Consider the following 18,228-nt stretch of genomic DNA (forward strand, 5'->3'; position numbering starts at 1 on the left):
AAACAATTTTTTAGGGCTCTTCACAGATGAAAATCTAAATTTTGATTCCCATGTTGACTACTTATGTAGAAGTATAGCAGCAGGATGTCATGCAGTGAGAGTTGTTGAAAGAGAATCAGACACTACTATTACAAGATCAGTTTATTTTCCACAAATTGAGACCTATTTACGTTATGGAATTTGTTCATTTCAATATGGTATTCACTTTACAAAAAAGATCCATCAGATATTTATGCAAGGCTAGTTACAGGGATTCATGCCGCCCATTATTTGTGAAGCAAAAAATTCTGACCTTAGCATGTCTTTTTATTTTGGAAACAGTGTGTCTTATTCACAAAAAATATAAAAATCAATTCAATACCACCTCAACTTATAGTACACGTCAGTTTTAATTCATTTCCCTTCCAACACCTACTTTAGCACAAAATTCTATTATTTTCAATAGCAAGAAGTTATTTAATAAACTTCCCATTAATTTAAGGCGAATATATAATGAAAATAAATTCAGAGAGAAAGTAAAAGAATTCCTTGTTGGGAGGCCCTATTATAGTGTGGACGAATTCTACCAAGGCTCTGTCGAGTAATTGGCATGTAGCTTTGTGTAAACAAGTTATTGAAATCAACACGAAATGGCTATCAATGTTGATTACGTAGCATTATATATTCACATTTACTCAATATTCATATATTCATGTACTTATATTTGTATCTGTTCAGCTGGGCTTGATATTGTCCTGTCTATATACTCTGCTCTTGTCTCTAAGCATTATCTTGTAGTTTATATTTGTTAATTTAATTTCATATACACGTTTTACTTTACTAGACTTTGCCAATAAGATGTTCATATCTTGGGTAATAAAGCATATTTTGATTTGATTTGATTGCAAGCATACTATGTTTATAAATAGGGGAAAAAGAACAATATACAAAACAATATTTATTGTTTTGAATATTGGTATCACTGCAGCAATTTTCATTGTACAGATGTTGATTCTATTTTATCCTATTCAATAATTTAAATACATATTTTGTCAATCTTGACAATTTCTTATAACAAATCCGAGTATCTTTTGGGCCTCCGAGGCTATTTTATTCATATGGTTAGTACAGTCCAATGAAATTTAAAATTATTTTCATTCTGACATCAAGATCTGTGCCATTTCATACTCATATAGTTGCAGCGGCGGCTCGTCAGAGGAGGCAAGGGAGGCTTAGCCCCCCCATAAAATTTGAGGCTATTCATCGCAATAAATTAAAAGATATTGACAAATAATTATGATTATTTTTTTCTAAAAATGATTGGGTATCATTACTTTACTATTAATTTTTAATATAAATACATAATATGCCCGAAAAAACACTATCGCTCACTACGTAGTACGTACCACACTGTTCCTGCATCAACAAACCTCAAACGCACCGCTCATGAACGAATAACGAATAAATCATCAACTCGAAATAATAAATGCCATACGTTGCAAGGGAGCCAAGCCTCCGACCGTTTAAAAAAACACAAGCTTCGCGATGCCGATACAATCAGAGACATACGTCCCGATTTGTACTTTTAGTTGCAGAAATTTTAGCGTTAGAGGAGGCTAGCCTCCAGTTGGTCTCCGTTAGTGTACGGCTGCGTTTGTTTTTTATTTAATTATTCGGACGGGATGCCGTGACGGACCGGGACTGAAAAATATTTCGGTAAATCGTTTTAGTGTTTCTTGATAATATTTGTTATTTGTGTATAAAACAGGCAGTATTGTATTATAACAGTGCTTTTTGGTAATATTTTTAATGTGTTTTTAAAGTGTTTTCTTTCAATTTCAAGGTGTTTTCAGGTTTTCACGTTTCGGTAAGTTTTTTTTCCATTTATTATGGATAAGTTGGACGAAATTAAAAAATCTGACGATATAGTCGATTGGTTGCTGACAAATAGTTTTAAGACTTTATCTTATGATAATAAATTTTACAGTAATAAAACTCTGGGAAGGCCTCAACAAAATTTGATTTCAATTAATGCGTCAGAAAATCAACATAATCCAGGAAATAATATTAGTTGGTACAATAAATGCGATTGGTTAACCGGCTGCATTAAACGAGAAAAACTTTTTTGTTGGCCCTGTGTTTTATTTTCCATACAAACCGAATACCAAACGTGGTCTAATATAGGATACTCCCATTTAAAAAATTCACCTCGTTCTACAGAAAGACATTTAAAATTTAAGTAGCATATATTTTCGTCTTGTAAATTAAAATTGTTTAGCAAACAAAATATAGAAACGGCTACAGATACAGCTTAAAAAGAGGCCATAATTTCTTTTAATAATCAGGTAAGGGAAAATCGGTCGAATTTAAAAAGACTTATCGATATTACGATTTATTTGGGTTCCCCAGAATTAGCTTTTCGCGGACACGATGAAACCAAAGATTCGATCAATCGCGGCAATTACAGGGAACTTTTAATGTTATGGGGCAAATATGATTCCCAATTTGGCACTTTTTTAAACGGTAACGTTTTTTTGGGCACCCAAAAACCATCCAAAATGAGCTTATAGACAGTGTGGCATATATTATTAAGGAAAATATAAGCAAGGAGATTGAAAGTGTTTCTTTTTTTGCATGGGAAATTGATGAAACTACCGATATTACCTGTACATCACAACTTTCAATCGTTTTTAGATATGTCAAAGATAAGCATAATTGAGTACTTGTGCTTATAAAATATTTGTAGCAATTTTTATCAAAAATGTTATATTAGAAGAGAAAAGTATTATTATTTATTGACTGAGAAGAGTTCATTTATATTAAATAACTCAAAGACAGCCCCCTTTCCTTGTTTTTTTCAATGGTCAGTTTTATACGTATAATTTTTGGCAATACACAATTTTTGTTTGCATTTATGCAAATATTACGTATTTTGCTTTAAATAAGTGCGGTACCTCAAAGAATTTTCGCGACTCCGGCGGGCTTTTCTGTGTGTATATAGTCTTTATGACTTTAGCGTCCCCTGTTCTCCAATGCATGAGCCGTCACTGTATAGTTGATAATATTATAACCAAACTATCCATCCGCAGATCATCGTGGACGCATCCATTGACCAGTCGTACTCGCTGGAGCCTCCCCCTCCTTTGCCCAACTTACCCGACGACGAGGACGCCAACAACTTCCTCGACGACCTCAGCAACGACCTGCATGAGTTCAGCAACCTTTCCGACGACAACTCCAACACGAACATGGTCGAATCGATCATGTCCGATCCGAACGTCATGAACCAGGATCACCAGCAGCAGCAGCAGTGGGACCACGGCCCGCTGATGCCGCCACCGCCGATGATGACGTTCAACGACATGGTCAGCCCGCCGATGATGCCGCCGCAGCACATGAACACCTCGATCCCGCCTCCGCCGAGGCCAGGTGAGTGGATGGAAAGCTTAGGTAAAGTTTGCATGTTTCTTTTATATTTGGAATTCGTTATCTCGCCTCAATGGAAGGTGGTAATCTGAGGGTGTTCAAACTGCACGATTTTTTCTTGTTAAGCTCTATAAGATAAGATTATATTTATTAACCAGTCGTTAACCGAGGAGACAATTGTCGCCTCGGTCAAAAATACTCAAATACTGAACAAAAACTCAAAATTACTATCCAATAATTTATAGAGAAGCAATGGAAATGAAACACAAGAATGATTTCAAAAGAAAGGAAGAGGCAATGAACAATAATAAAATCTGGCTACCTGTCCTTAACTGTACACTTTAATTCGATTAAGAGAAATGAAGCCACGCCACCTATGAAAATCTGAGACAAATTCCAGCATTGTAGTTTCTTCCTTGAGAACAACTTGGGCACTTTGACTGTTACTTCGTCGACTTTGATAATGTCTACCGCAGTGTTAGGCGAAACGTCAGGCATAAAAACCCACAGGCCACGATAAAAAAAACCCGGAAAATAGCTTTGACACGGTTATTTCCGGTCTTGAAAGTTTAGATTCTTTGATAAAAACTTGAAGCCAACTTCAGACTAATACTCAAATGTCTATCGCCTTAGTTCACTTCATACTGTACTTTAAAGTAGACTAGCGTCCTGTGCTTGTTGGTAGTGCTCATATATGAAACATTTTCATTATTAAATTATTTTTTTCTTACTGCTATACTTGTACATGAGCATACATTAAAAACCCAATTAATCAAAATAAAGGGGGGCAATCACTTCGGTTAACGAATTTTTTGGTTTAACCTCCAACATCTAAAAAAATCCCACTAAAGAATGCATGTAAGAGAAATTGAATACGAACGATCTTTATTTTGAAACAATATACTTGCTAAACCAATTTATTGTTTTTTTTTTAGTTACAAAAATCATGTATCAATAAATATAGTTTAAAAAACTAAAAAACACGCTTTCAAAGAACATCGAACTAAAAAGTTGAAAACATTTTTTTTAAATAAGCTTAGAACAATAACGAACTAAAAATTCTAGTATTATTGTGATAAAAGCGACGGGCACAAAGCGCCCACGCTTTTTCATTCGTTTTTGTTTCAAGCTTATTTAAAAAAAAAAATATTTTCAACTTTTTAGTTCGATGTTCTTTAATAGTAATTCAGTCAATCTAGACATTGGAAGGTACATAAATTTACAACAAGCTGCAAACGCCTGTAATTGTTCAAAACACAGTTAAAAATAAGATTTTAAAATGATTGCGATGCCTGGAAAAAAAATTGTTCGAGGTCAAAGGTCAAAAATCTCGAAAAAAATTGGTTTTTCGTGATTTTCAGGAAAACGGTAAGTTTTATCATAAATAGCCTTAGATAAAAATTGTAGACCATAAAATTCTCTACAAAAAATGTATCGATACTTTTTTTTCTTAGAGCCACCGTTTCTGAGATACGACGAGTCAAAAAGTTGTAATCGTCATTATATGCACACGTTTCCACGCCACCTATGAGGTAGTGTACTTAGCGCGTTTTTTTCAACGTAGTTTCCCCAGTAGGCCTATTCCACATGTCTGTTGTGATTCTGTCAAATTGAAAACTTGCATAATAAAATATATTAGGAAGGGTTGGAAATTATAAAAGCGATTGAAATTTAAAAAAAGTAAAAATTTATTCATCTGAGTCATAACCTTCAAATACTTCTTCTTGTCGTTCTTCTTCTTCTTGATGTTCATTCTGGGTGTACGTAAACTGCGTCAAGAGTGATGTATCACATGTGTCTTCGTTGTCGTTGGTATCAAATGAATCCTCCACTATTGGTGATTCAGCATTAGAACATGACTGGCCTTGACAATGTGTACATGCCAGAGAACACAACAGTCCAACTTTTTTACAACCACATTTAGCGCCGCATCCCTTTTTACAGTTGCAAAAAATTGTATTCAGCAGTTTTTCCGGCGCAGGTGGGAGTAAAGTCTGAATAGGTTCTAATGCATTGTCGACCAAATTCCAACCCCAGTCTTTTGGGTCTAGCTGACAAGTCTAGCCACACTTGAACTTGGTAATATACCCGGAAAAGATATTGGTGAGCAGCAACTGAGGTTGGAGGAATTGCACCTGTTTCTTATTTTTAGTGTTTTTTTACAAAACATGCATATCGATACTCATCTAAGCAGGTGGTTTTTTTCGGAGCTTTGTACATAGAAAGAAGAAACTGAATCCCGTTGGTGATAATTTCTTGTTAAGTCGAATTACTTTTTTTGAAAACTTCAGCATATTGAACTAAATCTTGTTTTTCAAACATTTTAAAGACTGTTGCTTCACCCCTCCTGTAAAATGCAGACGTCGTATCACAGCCAGTTATTGCGTGTAAAAATAGTACATAATTTTGACTCTATGCAAAAGTAGATAAACTTTTTGACGAATATATTTCGGTTTGACTTTGAGCTTTTCCTGGCTTTAGAAAGAAAATAGTTTTTTCAGGTGGAGTTTAAGCAGTAAGAAGTACGAGTAAGTCTACAACTTCACCAACAACAATAGTTGTATTTGTCAAATTAAATTGCTCTATAGCTGTTTCAACAATCAGTACATCGGCATCGTTATTAGCCTGTTTAACCAATATATTTTCGCCAATAAACTTATCTTTCAATATTGAAATGAACCGAGATTTGTTGTGAGTATTTGCAAGAAATTTCATAGAAATCAAATAAAATATCGGAAGATGAAGATGTTGCTAAAGTTCGACGACGTTGTTCTGCAGCTTTAATATTTCTCGTGCAATCATCATAGCCATCAAATACGACCGTAATTCTGGCACCAAAAAGTCTACGTACATACTGAACGTATTTATCTAAAATAATGCTAAATGTTTCTTCACTATCCCACACAACACGATGTAGTAAGTATCCACCGTCAATGATGTATGCCGTATTAGTATTGTTAATTTCAATATTGACCTGTTGGAAACAATCGTAAATGGCAGACTTCTGTGTTTTACTCATCTTGAGGTCATCAAACAACGATAAAGGGTAGGGAGCCAATTCATATTCAAAATATTTCTCAATTTCATTTCGAAATGCTGGGTGCTAGCGTACAAATTAAGGGACTGGATTTCATTCTACCTGATATTCTTATATATATACTTATGTATACCAATAGAAAATTATTTTTATTTGGATTACAGCTTCAGAGATGTATATACGTGGCATACTTATACATATAATGACGATTACAACTTTTACAACTTTTTGACTCCTCGTATCTCAGAAACGGTGGCTCTAAGAAAAAAAAGTATACATTTTTTGTAGAGAATTTTATGATCTACAATTTTCATCTGAGGTTATTTTATGATAAAACTTACCGTTTTCCTGAAAAACGCGAAAAACCAATTTTTTTCGAGATTCATGAACTTTGACCTCGAATTAATTTTTTTCCAGGCATCGCAATCATTCGGAATTTTAAAATATTATTTTTAACTATGTTTTGAACAATTACACGCATTTGCAGCTTGTTGTAAATTTATGTACCGTCACTCTTTAGTCTAATTTGACCGGACTATAGCGTGTTTTTTAGTTTTTCAAAATATATTTATATTTTTCATTTTTCAGTTTCATATGCTATAAAAGCGTGTATTTTAGTCTTTTTAAACTATATTCACTTTATCTAAACTTTGGGATCAATCAGCCGTATATTGTTCAGAAAAATTACCATTGATATTTTCCGATTCCGGAGAGGGATCGTGAAAATCAGCTAACAAGCCCAAGGCAGCAGGCGCGCAAAAGAGAGTTACAATTAAGACACCAGGCGCGCGTGTTGATAAAAAAAATACTTTTTTCAAATGCAGAAATACATGTAAAGTGAGTTTGAATTATATCAAGGAGGTTACATACAGCACCATCTGCACCATCTGTCATAGATCAAGCAATAATGTCGATAATTCTGTCAAATACAGATGAAGCTAATAAAAGTGTGTTAAAAAAATCGGTAATTTTCTTTTTTTTTTTTGTTTTATTGTTCACTGATTATTTATATACTGATTATGATGTTTTTGTCAGTTACTGCTTGGATGTATTCATTCACTTATTATTATTAGATCGATAGATAGATATATTTATTTGATCATGTTATGTATAAAATACATTTATGACAAGTCAGAAAAACAAATAGATGCAAGGTACAAAGTTTTCTATAAAGTAAAATGAACAGTAAAATTTTGTAACAAGTTTACAAGGTACATTAAAACATATTCAAATTAAGTGTGGAGGTTCGGCGAGCATCTTCCTTGTGTCAAAAGTGTATCTACGCATATGTTCTAAATATTCTGAAGTGGAATAAAAACAGTTTTTTTTTTTTTTAAACAGAACATATTCATAGTTTTGATATTGGCAGAAAGTGCATTATAGAATTTAAAATCATAGGAGTTTTTTTGTGATTTCATCAGCCTGAAACGTTGAGGTCTAATAAAATTGTTGTTACGTGTATCATGATTGTGTAAACTGGATTGCTTAGGAAACAAGGGTGCCCTTTTGTGAATATCTAACAGGCTTGAGTAAACATACAAAGAAGGCACCGACATAATTTCATGAGTGATGAATGATTCACTGCAAGAATCCCTAAAACCGATTCCAGCAAGAATTCTCAGAACTTTTTTCTATGATATAAAAATGCATTGGGCATCACTAGAATTTCCCCAAAAGTAGAATACCGTAAGAAATGTGAGACTGTATGAGCGAGCAAAATACTATTTTCAACGTAGTGAAATTTGTTATTGGTTTCAGCGGTCTGAGTAAAAATAAGGCACTCGATAGTTTACTTTTCAAACTTGAAATGTGGCTTGACCAATTTAGCCTATTGTCCAGAGTAAAACCCAATAATTTGACACACTGGAATTCAAGTAATGGCAGAGCCATAGAAACAATCATGTTTTGTGATTTTTCCTTATTCATCATGAGTTTGTTGACACTGAACCAGTGCTCCGCTTTTTCTTGTATTTCCATAGACTTATCAACAAGATCTATCTACCTATATTATTATTATTGTTGTTGAATAAGCTGTCCTGGGAGTTCTGTACCTACCTGTTTGGACATTGAATTTTTTTTTTTGGAATGATCAAATTAATCATTATTATTATTCCAGGTAACATCCTAATGAGCTCCCCTCCAATGATGAATCCGCCTCCTCCCATGAATCAACCACCAGCTATGACTCATCCGCCAGCCATGCCTCTCCCGCCTCCTCCCCAACCTTGGATGACGGAAGATGAGCCCCCGATGGAACCGCATCACTACTCGAATGACTTGGACGGCGACAGGCAGTGGATGAATGACAAATATCAGGAGGAGGAGAACTGGGACCAGCCCGCCCATCAGGACTACGGACACGATTCGAACTGGGACAACCAGGAGATGCATCCACCAAACGAGTGGCTCGGCCCCCCACCCCTCAATAACAATTTTGGGCCGTTCAGGGGGAGGGGGAATAACTGGGGCAACTTCGTGAAGAGGGGTGAGTTTTTTGATAGTCGTATGTACAATAGTTTAGGCCACAAAAACAAAATAATTGTTGAGAATTTGAATAAGGTATGGTTGTTTTCCCCTGTCTTCGGACATGCAATCTGGAGCAATATCGAATCGGATTGTTAGTTCACTTAGGCCAAATCACCAATTTTTCAAGATATGAATATCATCGAGTTGATTGACTTGACAATAGTTGAAATCAACTCCAAAGACAAAGTATTCGTGACCCAACGCCAGATTTTATCAATAGTACAAGGCTAAACCACAGATGAATTGTTGGTCTCAACTAGAATAGAATAGAAGTTTATTCATCACTAAAGTTCACATGTACAACATAAAAAAAGTGTAAATACATGAAACTTATTGGACTAGTCACAAAGAGAGCTTAAAAGTAATTAAAATTTACAAGATTATATATATACATTTTTGATAAGTAAAATATTAAAATATACAATGAACATCAACAATTTAAAAATTCTTGAAGAGAGTAGAACACCTTGTTTTTTAAAAATTCATTCAACCAACATTTTAGTTCATTCCTACTCATTAAACTTAACTCAGGATGAATAGCCATGAGTTTGTTATAACATTTAATACCTTGATATACATGGGAGTCTTGACCAACTCCTAATCGTGAGTATGGCTGGTATAATCTTTCACTGTTTCTTGTACAGTAATTATGTATATCTTTTTTTTTCCTCAAATAATTTTCATCTTTTTTAACGTATAATATGATCTGCAGCACATAAAGTGAGGGGACTGTGAGAATTCCTAGTTGATTGAACCATTTTCTACATGATGTTTTGGAGTGCACTCCTGCCATACATCTGATAATTCTTTTTTGCATAACAAAAACTCTATTCATATGTACAGAATTACCCCAAAACATTATTCCATAACTTATTGTCGATTGCACTATTCCAAAATAAGCCAGTTTAAGGGTTTCCAGAGATATTGTACCTTTCAACTGCCTGATGATGAAGCAACTTGTGCTTAATTTATTTGTTAGATCATTAGTATGAGGATCCCATGTCATTTTTTGATCTACTTTGATACCTAGAAATTTGATGTAATTCACCTGTTCTATTGTTTGATGATTAACTCTTATTAGAGGACTGAAATCATAATTTATATTTTTTGTTGTAAACACCATAAAAAATGTCTTGGACAAATTCACTAGCAATCCGTTGAACACACACCACTCATGAAAATCATTAGCACAAATATTTGCCTTGATTACAGTATCCTGTAATTTATTCTCAGAAATCAGAATATTAGTATCATCAGCATACATAATGATTTTTTTTGGCTCAGAGCATGAATAAACCATATCATTTATAAAAATTGTGAAGAGAACTTGCCCCAATATAGACCCCTGAGGGACACCAATGTTCACAATATTTTCTTTAGATTTTTTACCGTTTATCACCACTATTTGTTGTCTGTCATGGAGATATGAAGCAATCCAATTACTTGTAACTCCTCGTATGCCAATTCGGTGTAATTTTTCCAAGAGTAGTTGGTGATCAACTGTATCAAACGCTCTACTTAGGTCAAAATAAAGAGCAATGGGATTTTGTTTATTATTAAGGCAGCTATAGACGGTAGTATTGAGATCAGATATGGCGGTATTTGTTGATTTGTTCCTTCTAAATCCATTCTGACAATCAAATAATAAGTTATGTTGATTCAAAAATTTATTGAGACGTTCATTATATGCCATATCAAAAATTTTGGCTAGTTGGCTCTGTAAGCAGACATTTCTGTAATTATCTACTATCTCTCTAGATCCTTTGTTTTTGAAAATTGGTATAGATTTAGAGACCTTTAGAATCAATGGGTACTGTCCTGACAAAAAAGATTCATTGATTATGTGATCTAAAGGCAAACCTATCGTTTCCTTGACAAACTATCCCTGAAGAACAAGCCTGAGTAAGTAATGGTGATGATCGCCATCTATGCTATTGACAGACAACTTAATCCATGAATATCAAAGATAAAAGGGCTTTCCAAAACTTTGCAAAGGACCATTGAGGGAGTCTGAATAATCTTTGATATTTTTGGGTAGAGCAAAGAATACAAAGCCCATAGATGTTCATAAGTACGATTTTAGTGTATCCTTAAATTTATAGTACCTACTCTGACCACCAGAGAGCAACGTCATTAAGATGTCGGTATTTATGTGGTTACCAGCAGAATAAGGTATCAGTCGCTGACAACCAGGCAACCATTTGATTCAATTTTGGCATACATCTCGACTTCAATATGATCCTGCAAACTGGTTGTCAGCACCTGGTACCCAATTCTGTTGGTAACCACATTGAATGCAGATATCATATAGGCGTCGCTCTCTGGTAGTCAGGGTAGGTACTATTAATTTCAGGATACACTAAAATCGTACTTCTGAGCTTCTATGCACTTTGTATTTTTTGGATAGTCTTCTTTCGAGCCTCTAGGTGGCATCTTTATAATGGGATATGTCATTGTCTTCAGCAGTAAAAAAACTTCCAGAATTGATAAAATTTGTATGGATATCTTCGAAACCCACCTGAAAATGCTGGTAATGGTTTATTTAGCAATTCATCCTTCAAAAAAAATTATATTTATGAAATTTTTCATACGATCTTTGGATATTCTTAATAATTCATGGTGATAACTGAATTTACCACATTCATCGACACTGCCATGTTTTCCAGTAAATGAAAATGAACTGCAGTCAATCAATAATGAGTGATGATATTGAGGAAATGAATACTGTTGATTCCAATCAACGGAAGCTCTCATAAATTTCAAAATTGATTCCTTCAGAACCATCTAGTGCCCAGTAAACCTGTATAAAATGATTTTGGTGACATCTATGCTATGCGTTATTCAATATTTGTTTACTGTTTTCATACATTTAGCGACAAAACAAGAAATTGAATAAAAAGTACAGATAACTAAGTATATGTGCAATATCAATATAGTTCTCAGCCGATATATTTCTACTACTTAATAGATGAATAGATATCCTTTATTAGTTCTTTGTAATAAAAAAATATCATTAATATTGGTTGAGAATATAATCACAGTCAATATACTTAATGTAATATTATTTTATTAGATACAGAACACGAACATATACATCTATATGTAGGGTTCAAAAGAGACTAAACTACATCACAATGCAGAATGATACGACATGAAATATTCAACGCGAACAACATCAGTTTAAAGTATCATTGAAGAATTCTTCCAGCGAATAATAAGCTTTGGAGAGAAGCAAAGTTTTCAATTTATTCTTCATGATCAAAGAAGACAAAGTTTTGAGAGATTTCAGATACCTTGTTATAAATATTAATGATTGAAAAAGGTATATTTTTTTGAAGATAGGTCAAATGTGTCTTTATATTCAAAAGGTTATTTTTATTTCGTGTGTTGTGGGTATGGTTCCTTCTATGAGTCACAAAGAGAGATATATTTTCTTTGATAAATACCATAGATTCGTAAATATAGTGTCAATATTTTTTTCTCTACGAATATTTTTTACAGCTTTCTCTTTGAGAAAGGTTGAATATTTTTCTGAGACACCGTTTTTGCAATATAAATATTGTTTGTGTATGTGCAGACATTCCCCAGAACATAATGCCAACATCACAGTGATGTTGTGTGATTGTGTCTTGTTTTTGTTCAGTTTGAGATTGTGTGATGTAAAGTACTCCTCCAGAATTTTTAGCTTGAAAAAGATATTTGCTTGTAAGTTGTTGTGATCGGTTGAACTGAAAACCACAGAACAGTCATCGGCATACTGAACCATGTATTCATCAAAAACTTCAGGCACATTGTTAGTGTAAAGAATGTATAGTAGTGGGCCCAACACTGACCCCAGGGGTACACCTCTTACAATATATAGCATTTCTGAATTCATTAGATTTCCATCAGTATCCCTTTCAGTAACACATTGCTGTCTATTTTTCAAATTGGATGTTATTAGTTCGAGTGGCAGCCCTCTGATATTGTATAACGACAGTTTTGGGATCAGTAATCTATGGTCAACACTGTCAAAAGCCTTGGACAAGTCCAGATTGACAGCTGTTGTAGCCTTTTTACTATTAATAGATTCAATTACCTTACATAGAGCTTGATAGTTAGCTCAAGTAGTAGATTTCTTTCTAGAAGATTATTATTCTCTAGATACGTGATCAGTCTATTGTATACGATTTTTTCAAAGATTTTACTAACATTTGACAATATTGCAATGGGCCTTTAGTTGATTGTTTCATGTTTATTTCCCTTTTTGAAGATAGCTTTGACATGCGCAATTTTAAGATTATCAGGAAAAATACCTGTCAAAAATGATAAGTTGATTATGTGTGCAATAGGTTCACATATCTCATATGCTACATGTTTCAGTAATTTAGTTGGTATTTCATCTTCACCTAGTGCTTTACTATTTTTAACTTCAGAATAGTATCATAAACTTCTTTTGAATCTGTTGGGAGAAAGAATATGCTTTTATCAAAAGATGGAGGCTCTAAATACTTATTGCTTTCATTTACACTATTCAAAGCTGTGCAGTTATTAATAAAGTACTGATTCACCTCGTTTAGAGCTAGTGTTTTATTAGTTTTATCTGGAGAGGCAGTAAACTGTTAAGATGTGATGTGCTAAAAAAAGGAGCTTACAGGAATCTTGCACTATAGCTCTGGTAATAAATTTCACTGTTCTTTTTTTGTATTGTGAAAACTTGACTCATCATGTTTTGACAGCTGCTCCCCCAGAAACAAATTCCGTACTGCAAGTGGGATTTGAAAAGTGCAAAGTATGCTTTTCTAGCAGAGTGATAGTCCAAAGAGTTAGAGATAGACCTTATCGCATAACAACTTAAGGATAATTTTTTGCATAGTATACTAATATGCTTTCCAAATTTTAATTTGTTGTTTATGTTGAGGCCTAAAAATTTGTTCTCTAGTTTATGATCAATGATGAGTTGTGAAAGTTCAAATGGCACATAATTTGAGATTTAGTTGTACAGACTGGGTGTACCTGTAGCGGAGAATTGACCAATTATAAGTGTTTTTATTGGGGTTAACCTTTTTCAGATAAAGTTCTTCTTATTCTTATCCTTCTTTTCAGTCAGGAAATGACAATGATTCAAGATATGTGTGATTGATGACTTGTTTACTTTATGGTAATTCATGATCACTTAAATGAAAGTGAATAAAAACACTTTTGTCTAAATACCACTGGAAACATTAATTTATATGACCGGTTTCGGGTTTGATCCCATTATCAATCCCATATATCAAGTTTTATACTTGATATCATCCCATATATCAAGTTTTATACTTGATAATGGGATCAAACCCCAAACCGGTCATATAAATGAAATTTTCCAGTGGTATTTAGACAAAAGTGTTTTAATTCAATTTCATTTAAGAATGTTTCAAGACCTGAAACTATTGCATTGAATTTCATCAAATAGATTGACTATTTCATGGAGTGCAGTTTAATAAAAAAACCTTTCATGTTACAGGTAGAGGTCGGGGAGTCGCCTTCAACAGGGGCGGCAATTTCAGGGGCGGTGACCGCGGCGGTCCTAGAGGCGGCGGCCGCGGCATGGGCCCCAGAGGCGGCCCGGTCAACAGGGGTTTCTTCCCGAGAGGTAATTTCAGGGGAAATTTCAGAGGCGGGTTTTGATAGAGAATGTAACAGTTATTTTATTTTTGTTAACTACGTATATATTTATGGGGATTTCAAGTCGTAATTATGGTGCACGCTTTCTCGTTGCGTTCGAGTTCCGGCAGTGGCCGCTGGGTGGCGCATCGTAAAGTGATCCGAAAAAAATGTAGTTTGGACAAGTTTTAGGTTAGGTTGTAGCTGAGAGTGTAATTTGTGCATCGCCTTCTAATTTCTTTGATAACTAGTGGCATTTTGGTTGGCTTGGAAGTCGTTCCTTGGTTTTCTGACAGTTATGGAAAGAAGTTGATAAGGTCTTTGTATTGCTCCTCAACAGAGACAGTCACGCACTGGGTTTGGAGTGTAAAAAAAGGAAAGGCGTTGTAGTTGTGGCGGATTGTAATATAATACTTTATTTCTGTTGGGACGAATTTAATTCCGAAGGGATTGTCATTGAATAGAGTGGATAACAAAGGAAAAACTATGTACAAGTTTTTTGTTAAATCACTCTTTTGATGTATTTTTATTAGTTTGTATCTCTAAGATAATATAAATATATTGAACTTTTCAATTTTTGGTGTTTTGTCTTTGATTTTTTGCATTATAACGGATGCCGATTTGTTTGGGTTGACATTATGCGGGATATGAAAAAGACTAGGCGGTGATTTTGCAAGTAACAGAAAATTTGGTTTCTACCCTTGTAATATTCAGAAAGCATTTCTTTATAAAAATGAATAGTTTTGTGAGGTTTTTTTACACTATTCAGTTCACTTGTGATATTTTTGAGACAATTCATACTCAGTTTTGATAGAAGCTGACAGCAATGATTTTTTACAATACACTACTATTTATTTATAGTTTTGCATCAAACAAGTACAATTCATGCAAAATCATTTTCTTGCTTTTTTTGTTTGAGCTTTTTAATTCAAATTGAAAAATGATTTGTCATTGAAACTGCACTTTTTGTATATATTTTGAAATTTGAATGACAATATATCAAAAAATTATTTCTCCAACAATTTTTACTGTAGATTTTTTCGCAAGTGACAAAGTAAAACCTTTTTTTAACATGAAACTACCACAGATTGAATCATTATTTCGGAAATTATTTTTCCATATACAGTATGCCTCAGTAAGTTGGAACAATATGGAGAAAGAGTTTTTATTCTTAAAAAGTTCTGCAATGGCTAAAAACTCAAATGCAACCATCGGTTATCATATTTTTTCAATGGTATCTGAGGTTTTTGAAAAGTATGTATTTTGATTAACAGTAGAGTACTTTATTTTTGACAATATCAAAAGTCATTGAAAATAGTTGATAAGAATTGAAGGTCATCTTATATTTTCTTTTTTTTTTTTTCTTTTTCGAACGTTATCTCTACAATATTTCATCAGTTCGGACTTCCATTGTCTAATATAATATAAATTGATTTGAAGTCCCTGAAAAAAATTTAAAGGATTAACCGATAATAACAATTTTATTAAACAAATACTGAAATTACAAAGAAATAACATACAAGCAACAACCAAAAAAAAATTGAAATATTAATGGAAGCTGAAAAAAAAAATATTAACAACAAATGAAAAATAAAAATTGAAAGATTCCAAACCAAGTTATGTCACGGCGTTTCGATTGTTAGTATCCACAATCGTCTTCGGGTGATACTAACAATCGACACGTTGTGACATAACTTGGTTTGGAATCTTTTTATTTTTCTTTTGTTGTTAATATTTTTTTTTCAGCTTTCATTAGTATTTCAATTGTTTATTTTTTTTTTGGTTGTTGCTTGTATGTTATTTCTTTGTAATTTCAGTTTTTTCTTTAATAGAGGTGAAAATTAACAAGGAACGTGATTTTTAATTCTGATATGCCTATGCCTAAAAGTAAGGTTAGATGTAAAGTTTTCTAGTTCGAATTTGAGACAGCTGTGACTATGACAGAATATTTTATTAAAACTAGTTACTGTCTTTTGGGTGTATTACCTGCCACAAACTGTCACATGTCAAAATTTCGGAATTAAAGTAGTAATTTAGAGTTGAAAAGTCGTAATTTTGAGTTTATTGTCGAAATTTCGAGGTAAAAGTCGAAATTTCGAGATTCAAAGTAGTAATTTCTAAGAAAGAAATAATAAAAATATGTGGCCCTTCTGCGCTTCCATAGCTTTCTTTAGATGATAATTATAATAATAATAAATCTATCCACACACAAATAAACATGGAAAACCACAAGGAAATTAGTCCCAGCATGGTGTAGATTATTTGTAAAAAATATGGTTGTGAATTTAACATAAAACAAATTTATTTTAATCAATTCACTCTTGAATTCAAAGTGTTAGATAGCTATGTTGTTTGTTATCTTCCTTTATGTAAACCTTCAGTTCATTCCTAGAATTGAAATGTGGATACTTTGTTGGGGATTGTTGCAATTTCAAGACGGACATATCTTCAACTGAACAAATTTTGAAATATTTTTTTCATTAGAGCTTTTCCGTTGTCAGAATGTCACCAAAAGGTTTTTGTCGGAACTTGGATGTAAATTGATAGCGTGCACCAAACTATGCCATAGATTAAGTGAAACAGTCTATAGCAGAGACGGTTTTATTATTGGATCCTGATGCGTTTTATTGGGATGTCATGTGTGATATATATAACATTGTTAACTGAAATCGGCTCAGGACAGAATTCATTAATTTGGGTTATTTCTTGTACAAAAAATTCTAGGGTGACATGGCGATATAACCTCGAAATCGGTTTTTTATCAGCTCCTGATATGTGCTCGCAAACTCAATATTCGGGTGTTTATGGAGCAATATACAGGGGTACAATGTACAAACACTGTTTCAAGAACGCTACATTCTTTGAATTCTTCACTTGACTTTTTTTTAAAGAACAAAAAACTTCTAGTTCTCCCTGATGAGTAAGTTCTATTGGATTTCGGAGTTGAAATTAATTTTGAGGTTATGTTATCCCAGCCACCCACTTTGTTTTAAAAAATCCTCGATTTTGTCCTGAACTTTCATTGAACTGTAAATAATTATTGATGTAATTGAGAACACTGATTTCCTACTACTCTGTTGTACAGGGTACTTTTGGCGTGTACAGTCTCAACATGATTTTGTCGCATCCATCGATGCGTTAAACTAGTAGATGTATTTTTCAAATAGTGATTTTTGAAATCTTATAGATATAATTATAGTGCATCAGTTTTGGAACAGTCGTCAGCTTTGAGTTGTCCGATTCACTGTTTTTAGGTTAAGGCATCTTTTAGGCGTTGAGATGTGGTGAAAAAAACGTACAAAGCTATAGTTTATAAAATAAACATTCATGTATGGAGTTTTGATTTGATTTCTGTGTTCCATGGATTGTGAAAGTGTCTGCGCTTCACAAGGCATTCGGTGAGTATTCAAAATTTCAGTTGTTCTTTACTTGATATTTTAGTAAGTTCGGAGAATGGGGGTATTTGAGAAAAGATGACACTTCTCCTGCAAGCATTTAAATAATATAGTGTACAACAGGGCTCGACAAATTCAATCAATTGCATATTCATAGTTAATCTACGGTAACAAAATATGTTTTGAATCTAGCAGTGAGTGTATCTATTAGTGAATATCTGAACTTTTTCAATTAGCTAA

General features: G+C 33.6%; 2 protein-coding genes across 6 annotated transcripts in view; both read left to right on the top strand.

The window, feature by feature from the left end:
• Nucleotides 1-17,929, top strand: part of LOC111517607 (uncharacterized) — a 29,877-nt gene extending 11,948 nt beyond the window's left edge. For 2 of the 5 annotated variants that reach the window (XM_074180843.1, XM_074180848.1), the window contains 3 exons: nucleotides 3,069-3,429; nucleotides 8,559-8,927; nucleotides 14,454-17,929. In XM_074180843.1, the coding sequence (XP_074036944.1) occupies nucleotides 3,069-3,429; nucleotides 8,559-8,927; nucleotides 14,454-14,617 (894 nt within the window). In that variant the 3' untranslated portion in view covers nucleotides 14,618-17,929. The remainder of the gene's footprint in view (nucleotides 1-3,068; nucleotides 3,430-8,558; nucleotides 8,928-14,453) is intronic. The other 3 variants (XM_074180847.1, XM_074180846.1, XM_074180842.1) reach the window with 3 other exon arrangements.
• Nucleotides 1-18,228, top strand: part of COX8 (Cytochrome c oxidase subunit 8) — a 324,402-nt gene that overhangs the window by 301,541 nt on the left and 4,633 nt on the right. The gene's annotated exons all lie outside the window — the stretch shown is intronic.

This window comes from Leptinotarsa decemlineata, unplaced genomic scaffold, assembly GCF_025532065.1.
Source record: "Leptinotarsa decemlineata unplaced genomic scaffold, Ldec_3_MD MMD2_tig00026307_RagTag_RagTag, whole genome shotgun sequence".
Lineage (NCBI taxonomy): Eukaryota > Metazoa > Arthropoda > Insecta > Coleoptera > Chrysomelidae > Leptinotarsa > Leptinotarsa decemlineata.